The 9,935-nt window shown below is 40.2% G+C and overlaps 1 protein-coding gene across 1 annotated transcript in view; it reads left to right on the forward strand.

Annotated features, from left to right (window-relative positions):
- LOC145404047 (centrosomal protein of 104 kDa) overlaps positions 1–5,134 on the forward strand; it is a 60,072-nt gene extending 54,938 nt beyond the window's left edge. The window contains exons 14-18 of the mRNA XM_080275652.1: positions 792–953; positions 1,764–1,909; positions 2,799–2,900; positions 3,423–3,557; positions 4,794–5,134. Coding sequence (XP_080131778.1) covers positions 792–953; positions 1,764–1,909; positions 2,799–2,900; positions 3,423–3,557; positions 4,794–4,966 — 718 coding nt within the window. The 3' untranslated portion in view covers positions 4,967–5,134. The remainder of the gene's footprint in view (positions 1–791; positions 954–1,763; positions 1,910–2,798; positions 2,901–3,422; positions 3,558–4,793) is intronic.
- Positions 5,135–9,935: the final 4,801 nt, after the last annotated feature.

Here is a 9,935-nt window from a genome sequence, read left to right on the forward strand (position 1 = left end):
GTCTGGCAATGAATGAATGATGAATTATTATTATTATTATTACTGTTATCATTATTATTATTATTACCCAGACTGTATATTTTTTTTTGTGCTATTACCTGAACAGTATTGTTTCTTTTTAAATCTTTAGTTCTTTACCATCATCAGCCTAACTCTGTCTCCCACCAGTATGTGGGGTGAGTAGAATCCTAGTGGTCTACTGGTTAACTTTCCCTACTTACTGTATATGGTTTCTTTTTTGTATTTTTTTTATCCACCCATGCCATTGAAATAGTATGAAATTGGGTTGATATGATTGTGGTGATGGTTAATTATGCTGAATTTTGTCCTAATTTTTATGACAGTTTTTTATTAATAATCTGTATTTTGCATTGCAGTAGAGCAAGCAGCAGCAGTGGCAGTGAACGAGAGGAAGTGGGAGGAAGAGGGGGAGGAGAGGAAGAGGAGAGAAGGGTGGGAGGAAAAAGGTGGGAGAGGGAAGAGGGAAGAGAGAGAAGAGACGGAAGTGAAGTGGCCAGATTACGGAGGGAAGAAGGGAGAAGAGGGAGCAGAGAAGACTGGAGAGAAGGAGGTGGGAAGGACTGGAGAGAAGAAAGAGGAAGAGAGGTGGAAAGAAGAGTAAACAATGGAGAAGTGAATGGAACAAGAGAAGGAAGGGAACAGATACGAGACGCAAGAGAGGACGCGTGGAGAGGAGGGAGTGAGGAAAGAAGAGGAAGTGAGGCAGATAGAGAGGTGTGGAGAGGCAGGGGTGAGGTAGAGAGAGCCACAGAGGAGGTGTGGAGAGGCAGGGAGGAGGTGTGGGAAGTTGAGAGTGAGGCGGACATGGGTTGTGGAGCAGTGCCTCAGATCAGCGTAACACCAGACGAGTCAGAAGTGAAGGGGAGGGCGCTGTCTCGCCTCAATGGTGCCCTCCCCTCAGCACCTCCATCACCTGGTGACCCTGAGGACAGGTGAGGCATCATAAATTTTTATATCAGTGAAGAAATCAAGTGCAAAACACTGGCAGTTGTCATTTATTGTCAGGGATATATGTAGACTCAATGTTACTTTAATTGAAATGGTCTTAAGCACTAAAAACATTTATTGCTTATTTGAATGCAACATATTCTTTGTGGCAAGAGCCTTTGCCTCAGAGTCAGCACTCACTCAGTGTTACAGTATTTGCCATAAGTCCTGTACAGTGCTAGAGTCTGGTGTAAGTTGTCAGTTTGCACATACTGTATTTTGCAGTGTACAGTGTTTTGTACTGTAATATAGCTTCATAAATTTGGAAGAAAATCTATATGAGGTAATAAAGCTATTTTTACAGATTAAGAAAATGTTGTCATGTTCAGTCAGCAGTAAATAAGTGTAAAACTCCTGCACTGCTTTAAATTCTGAAACATCGAACAAAATGCTATAAAATATCTGTACTCTTGTGTCTTGTTTCAGTGATCATAGGTTATATGGTGGTCTGTCTCATTCAGGTATATTGATTAGCATGAACTATTTTTTTTAAGTTACCATACTTTGAGGTTGTGAAATATCGGATCCATTTTCATCACATTGTGGTAGGTGGGAACGGGACCTGACTGTACCTGTATTCTCCTCTTCCTGCTTTTTTATATTCTCTCTTCACATGCCTGCCCTCATCCATGTCCTTAACATTACTTCCTTTCTTCTGTTCCCTCCTCCCTCTTGCTGTATTTCCTCTTTCCATTTATACCCTCTCCCATCCTCTCCATTCATCAATACCTGACTCAGACACTGCCTACCCCCAGAACATGCATCTTCTGTGGCGAGTATGATTCTGGATTCAGCGAGGCGGGTTTGGATGTGCACTACTGGCGGAGCTGCCCTCTTCTGACACGCTGCCACCACTGTCGCCAGGTGGTTGAGGTCGCCAGTCTGACAAACCACCTCCTTGGTCAGTATCACACTCATCTTAATTCCTCTTCCTGGAACTGAAATGGATCTATCTGGTGACAGGCTACCTTAATTTCTGTCAACTGTACTGCTTGTTTCTGTTTGTGTGTTTTTCAGTGTTTTTGTCTGTCAGTCCATGTCTCTGTACTCATTCCCCTGTGTCTGTCAGTCCATGCCTGTGAACCCATTGCAATACCAGGACAAAAGGACCGCTAAGCATATCTCTCCCTACACATCTGATGGTAGGCTGACTTAGTTTCTATCTACATTGTCCATTTGTCATTTTGTTTGTTTGTCTCACTATGTACTGTATGACTGACACTGCATCTTGCCAGGGATGACCCAGACAAAAGGACCAGATGGCTTATCTTATAGTACTCAGCATCATTTCCTTATTCCATGACACTCCACTGTCATATATATACTTTTTATACTCAGTTATATATACTCTATTGTCTCATCCTTCCACCGAGCTTTGATGGAAGTGTTTTAGCATATATGAGAGAGAGGGGTGTGAGTTGAGAGGCACATGGCAGAGGACAGGCCAACATGGAGGCGATTTATTTGTGGCCACCCATTACAGAAAGGCACTTCACAACAGATACATGGGCACATGTTCAAGCACCAGATTCACTCAGAACTTGGAAGTGAAGCCATAAAAAGTAGATTACCGAACAGTATTATATTAATGTGAAACAGAACCCAAGTAACTTGAAATATTGTCTGTTACTGTATATCATTACTGTAGTTGGTGTGGTTTATTACATTAAAATTTATAGTTGTTGTTTCTCATCTCAGGGTCTGTGTGATCAAGCAGACCCATCAACTGCAGGTAAGCAACTGTCCCCATGTGGTTTTCTTTCTCTTATATTTTGTTTTGGTGTTGCCAGGTGAGTGTTCATCGTCAAGTGATTACCGGCGATGTGAAAGGTGCTCAGAAGCCATCACCAAGTCCACCTACTCTGCACACACCCTTGCCAAGACATGCATACGTAAGTCATTAGGTGTCTTGTGGTGTTTGTAGAGCAGTTTACATCATCAGTGTCATCATCATATCTGCAATCTTGAGCCCCCTCATCTTTTTTTCTCCCTCCCCCTTCCCACTAATGTACTGTATATGTAAGTCTTTTTGTGTGGAAGTTGGGAATGTCACATGATAGGAAGCATTAGGAGAAACAACTTGAGGTAGTTTGGTCATCCGGAGAGGATGGAGAGCGAGAGACAGGCGAGGAAAGTGTATGTGAGTAAGGTTGAGGGGAGGAGAGGGAGGGGGAGGCCAAGGTTGAGATGGAGGGATGGAGTGGAGAGGTATATGAGAGAGGGATGTGTGAGCTGGCAGCAGGGTGGTGAAATGGTGGGGGACAGGGCGACACAGAGATGATTTGTTTGTGGCCACCCCTTACGGGATTAAGGCATCTGGCAATAGATAGATAGATAGAATAGCTAATCACAACACTGACAGCAAGACAATTTATTGTTGTGTGTTTTCATGCTTCATATTATTTTAACTCCAGCATGTCAGCCTGAACCTCTTGCCAACCGCTGCCCACTGTGCCATGACAACATCCCCCCGTGGGACCAAGGCTGGCGCTCACATCTCCTGCCAGGACCCAATGCCTGTCCTGCAAACCCTCGCGCCAGACCACAAGGTGCATACCAGAGAGAGGTGTGGGGGGGGGGGGATATAAACTGAATTTGTATTGATCAGATTTGTATGGTTATTGTGCAAAGACATTTTACTTCTGGTGTTTTAGTGAAGTACAGTACTGCATACACAGTTTTTCTTGTAATTAATTGGTAGCATTGATAATAGGAATAATAATATGGTGGTAATAATGATAATAATAATAATATAGTAATAAAGAATGATTAATGATAAATATGATAATACTTTAATATAAAATGCATGTTTTCTAGTTTTGATACTGTACTTGTTTTTATTTATTTATTTTTTGCTTCATGGAAGTCCATGAGTTTTTGTTTTGTATTTGTGTTTGCTAATTATATTTTTCTTATTTTCCTTAAAGGTAAGAGAGTTGAGTGCATGCCTGTTTTAAATAATGTAAGTATATTTAAGTTCTTTGTTTTCCTAAGTTCATAATTATAGATATTAACCCCTTCAGTACAATGTTCCTCTCTCTCTCTCTCTCTCTCTCTCTCTCTGTAATTCTTGTTACTGTTAGACAATTTTGTTTGGCCAAGGAGAGAGCTGATTGTGAAGGGGTTAGAAATAGTCTCCTTTAATGCCATTACTATGATGGCATCTTTTCTGTTTTACATTTGATATCATGAGAACATTTTATTCAGTTTTGGAGATTCATTGTAAAGAACGGGTTAATACCATAATTCAGTACTGTATTCAAATTTGGTTACCATGACCATACTTTTAAATCTGAGTTTCCTTTTTTTTATTTTCCTGTTTCTTTCTGTTGTATATTGGGTATTTTTTTATGTTTAATGTTAGCAATAAGTTTTTAATAAACATTTTAACCCTTCATTCCATCCTCTGTCTGTTTCTTACCTCATCCTCCTCCATCGTACCCCCTCTTCCCACCGTTTCCTTTCTCCTCTTTCATCTTCATCCCCATGTTTCCATCACATACTCTTTCCTTCGTGGTTTTATCTCCCTCCAACTTGTCTTTCCTGCTTTCTGATTTTTTTCCCTTCCCTCCATTTCTCACACTTTCTTACTTCTTCCTTCCTTCTGTCGACTTCTCTCTCCCTTGCACGTCTCTCTCTTCAGCTCTTCTCTACTTCCTTCTGTTTCTCTCCCCTATCTCCATTTCCTTCCTTTCTTTATCCTCATTATATTTAACCAAGCTGTTTTTCTTTATTTTTTCTCTCAACGTATTTAATTGAACAAATTTTCTCGTTTGTTTTTTCAGGGTCAAAGAAAACAGCAGCCAGGGAGAAAAGTCCAGAGAGAAAAGGAAGTGGAGGAGGAGGAGGAGTGGGAGGGGGTAGGGAGGCAGGAGTAATGAAGTCTCGGTTACCAAACTCCGTGGCAACTCCCAGTACTCCTGGTACTCCTAGGAAGAACATGAACAGGAGGAGGTGAAGAGAAAGAGATGAGAGGAGAAGGGAAGTGAGGAAAGGAGAGAATGTGGGAGGAGAGTAAGAAACAGATTATAAAGGAAGGAGAGGGAATGTAAGGGAATAGAGAAGAAAGGAAATATGAGGGAGGTGAGAAGGAAGAGAAAAGAGGTATGAATGAAGGAGATAGAATGTAAGGAAAAGGAAATTTGAGAGAGGTTAGAAGGAAGAGAGGAGAGGAAATGAAGAAAAGGAGGAGTAGAAGGCAGTAGAGAGGCAGGAGCAGGAGGGGGGGTGAGGGAGGAGGGAGGGATGGAAAGGTATTGGAGTAGGAGGGAATAGAGACAAAGGAGCCAGACCCAATCACCAAAGTCCACTGGGCTGCCTAGCACTGTGAGGATGAGTATGACCATAAAGAGGTGAAGTAGGAAGACAGTGAAGAGAAGGCGGAAAGAGGGAAAAGGAGAGATTGCAGGAGAGAGAGGAAATGAATATGAAGGAATGGAGGGAATGTGAGAGAGAGAGCTTGCTAGTTAAAGAGGGACGGCGGAGGAATGAAGGGAAAGAGAGGAAACGAAAGAATAATGGATGAAGTGAGAAAGTTATTAAAGGTATGGGAGAGAAGAGGAGGCAAGTGAGGGATAAAAGAAGGTAAGGAGGAGAAGAGATGTGGGATTATGTGAGCTTAAAGAAGGTGAAAAAGGCTTGAGGTGAGGTAAAAAGATGAATTAGTGAAATATAAAGACAGCCTTAGGCCTCTACAGTTACAAATTGTACATTCCCACAAAATAAACTCCATTACTTATTTTTAGCACAAATTAAATTATTATGTTTGTTGACGGAATGCTAACGTGAATGCAAGAATATAATGAAGTAAGAAAGTAATGAGTTGTAAGGATGATGTTGCTGAATGTTTTAAAGATGGAACTTTGGGTAAGGAATAAATAATGAAGAGGAATGAAAGATGAAATGTTGAGGTAGGAAGTGGATGAGAAGAAACAGAAGGGAAGAGGGCTTAGAAAGTGAAAAGAAAGGGAGGGGGGGAGAAGAGGAAGAGAGCAGTGTAAAGGAGAATACGGAGAGAAATATACTGGAAGAGAGAGAGAGAGTGGAGAATAGGAGGTGAGAGATACAAACGTGGAGTAGGGAGTGAATGAGAAGAACACAAAAGAGGAAAGAAATGGAAGAAAAGAGTGAAAACAAGAACAGCAAGTGGAAGAGGGGTGGAGATGGTGAGAGCTGAAATGCTGTGTGGTGTTACATAATGGGAGAAAGAATCCAGTGTTATGATGATGAATATTTGCAGATACATAACTAAGTTTAGCTGGTTTGTGGAAGGCATCTCTTGTGACAAATTATTTTTTTACCCATAAGTATTTTAAGGTGACCCCGTGCATGAGTTGCGATGAACGTAAGCAGAAGTGTTTGAGTGACATGCCACCCACCTCCCAACTTGCCGCTGGAGCATGAAACTTTCTTATTAAATAAAGTGGAATCTCCTAAATCGCCCGATTTTTAATCGCGGTTTCATAATACACGGCAACATCAAGCAACAGTTTGCAAAATCAGTAAATTGCGGAAATGACGTGAATTTCGTGGATGCAACCTCAGAAGTGACACTTTTCCAATGCCTCGTGTAATACGTGCCACCATTACCTCAAGTCCGTGCTTCTAGCTGTGCTGAATCAGTCTTAGTCCTCCCTCCAACAATGATCCTTAGCTTCCTGCGTAAGCAATGTCGTCAGTCAGAGTCAGGTAAGAATCTTAGTATTTTTCATTCCCATTAAATATGCATTATTAATTTCTTTTCCAGGTTGTCAGTGTTCACTGGTGACCAGTTTGATTTAGGTTTGGGGGTAAGGGGGGTAACTTTTCTGAGATGACAGACCCATATGTAATTTTCCCCGTAAGATTAGTCATTTCCAAATCACGAAATTCTCAAATCATGGCGTGTGCTCAGTACCATAAAGCTGCGATTTAGGAGATTCCACTGTAGTTTGAAGTTGTGTGAAGCTCCATTTTGCTCTGTTGATAAGAGGTGAAAACCCTAGTTCACTTTTTTACAAATTTCCCTTACAGCATGAAACTCTTACTAAATCGTTCGAGGTTGCTTTAAGCTCCGTTTGCTATGTTGTTGGGAGGTAAGAAATCCCATTTCACTTATTCATCTACAGAAGTCCTTGTTTTATGTTGCTTTTTTATGTTCTTTTTTGCAGTAAAGTCATTAAAAAATTACTGGAAAAAAAGAAAATGTTACAGTTGCATTGCTTCCCATAAAACTGACGTCCAGTTTCTCCCAGTTTATGGAACAAGTTGTATCGAAAAAAGTTGTAATATTTTGAAACATCACTGGCATACAATGGGGACTTACTGTACATTGTTTTTCACTCTTTAGTTATTGATGTTGACTTGCAATCATAAACTTACCCCACTCCAGGTGATTTAACCCTTTCACTATAATGATGGACTGTATTTTTCATTTTACTAAACCCTGCCACCTGATGAATTCATCGGGAAGTTTTAATAGCGAAGGGAATGATGAAGTCTATACCTGGAAAGTCTCCTTAAGGCTGAATAAAGTCATCTGGAGATAGCAAGAATAAAATATAGAATGTCAAGGTAGTGAATGGGTTAAATATGGTATTGGGCATATACACATCATACACACATACATTAGCAATTGAGGGTGCAGTTTTTGCAATAGATGGTATTTATGTTGTAAAAAAAAAAAAAAAAGAAAAAAAAAGACTAGTCAGTACATGTACTATACTGGAAGAATTAGCTATCTGAGAAGTTGCTTCAAAAAACTCATTTCCCTCAGGTATTATAAACTTTAATCACTAATAAGTATGATATAGTATTATTCCATAACACTAGATTTATTTAATGTACATGCGTCATAATTCTAATGTTTACAGCTTTCGAATTTTCATTTTCTTTTGATGCACAGCAAAGCTTAGACTTGTTTCAAAGTAAAGTATTGTAATGAAAATTGCAAACTGATATACGAAGACAGTAACCTGGAGCCTAAATATTTCAGAGTAAATAGTTTTTCAGATAACATAATCTCCAGCTCCCAGATTGCTATAGTTTAATCAGGCAGTATTTTTGTGGTTTTGAGAGGCTGTCTAACACCTCTTCCTTAACAGCTTTTTTTTGCCTAGGGTACATTATTATTATTCTGTATATCATCCCTGACTTTTTTTGCACAAAAATGGGGTTAGGTAGAATTCTTAAAGGAAGAAAAAAGAAAAACATAGCCGAAGAATTCATCAACATGCCTAGCGAAATGGGTCATACATGTATTCACCATTCAGGCCCCAGAATCATGACTCCACATCACTGCATAACTTTCCACACATATGCACTTCATCTTACTCATCAGATGGTCAGTCTGATGACTACAAAGTTAAACAAAAAAGTGGTACCTAAAATGGTCTTGCAGTCCTCTCTACATACAGTAATTTAACCAGCTATCTTGATCCCTTGTTGTTTCCCCTAGTCTTTTCAATTTCCGCACATTCGTTTATCATATCTTTCCACTTTCTAGGCCTACCATGCTTCCTTTCACTTTCAAACTCACTCACCCATTCCACCATCCTATTTACACCCAGTCTCTCCATATGACCAAACCATACTCTCTTCAGCTTTGTTGTCTACAGACCTCCTTATTCTACATCTCTCACAGACTACTTTATTATAAGCTGTCCGCTCTCCACACCTCAGTCACGTTTCTTAAGAGTGCCATCTTCACCACTTTAACTCTGGACTTTTGTATTCATGCCACATGAAAGTCCCACATCGTGATGTTAACGTGGACAGTATAACTCCGTCATGGAATCTGTTGCAGCTGGACACCTAAAACTCTGCTTCACATCAAGGTCTTCATTTTCCATCCTGATGCTACTCTACTTTCCACTTCCTTTGCACATTTATGGTAACACTTCTTTGTCACTGCACCAAGGTACTTGAACTGTCTCATCAATTCAAGTCTCTTCATCCACCAGAATATCACATTGAAAATCATCTCTCTCAACAGGCATCTTTTACCCTTATCTACGTTCACATTCAAAGCACAATACTCACAGTCGTTAACAAAACTCTGCAAAGCTTTTGTTTGCTATTACGAAGCGGTACAGCATCATTTGCATTTATCAGATTTGAGATGCGCCACCCTTGCTATCCTCATTCCTTTCACCCTAACATAAGATTTAATATGCATACTGTATATCACAAAGGAAGGGATGCTAGAAAATTTCCTAAGTCAGTAAGATGCCTTTGGACAACATAGTTTTTCCAATATTTTCAAACATTCCATGACTGGTGTAATGCAATGATCCTAAAAGCTGCCTTGCTGCTTGAGCAGTAGTTGCCGGGTGTTGGCGGACGTTGACAAAGCTCACTCATGGTTGTGACCCAATGCTTGGCTAGTTATCTGCATAGCCACAGATGATATAGTGCTTCTTAATCAGGTACAGTTATGGCAGTAGATTTGGCATGTGTAGAGATGGCAGTATCAGACAGGAAAACTGTTGCAGCTCTTGCATTTGTCAACAGGTACAGAGTACAGTATATAATGAGATTTGGTATGAAAAATGGGAAATAAGCCAGTATTATGCAGGAGAGATTTGGCAGGTGCAGAGGGGGTAGTAAGTCATTTTCATATACGAAATTACATTTTCATTTATGATTAATTAATAAGAATGTAGAACAGGCCTGCTAATTAACACTGACGCTCCTGTGATACACTCTCTGCTCCGTAAAATCTTGTGGGACTACATGAAATAGAATATTAGAGTTGTCCCAGTCACGAAGGGTTAAGAGTACCAGTATTAACACTTGAGCTCCTGTAATCCACCCTCATCAGAGTAAGCCAACTGATGTTAACTAGAATAGCATACTTGATTTGTTCCAGTCATGAGCAGTTTAAAGAATGACAAGTGTGTTGTCTGCACAAAGAGCCGGTGTTGCATAATACAGATTCCCTAAAGCAT

The sequence above is a fragment of the Coenobita brevimanus genome, chromosome 62, assembly GCF_032717465.1.
Source record: "Coenobita brevimanus isolate Jiangsu-jjx chromosome 62, ASM3271746v2, whole genome shotgun sequence".
NCBI classification, from domain to species: Eukaryota; Metazoa; Arthropoda; class Malacostraca; order Decapoda; family Coenobitidae; genus Coenobita; species Coenobita brevimanus.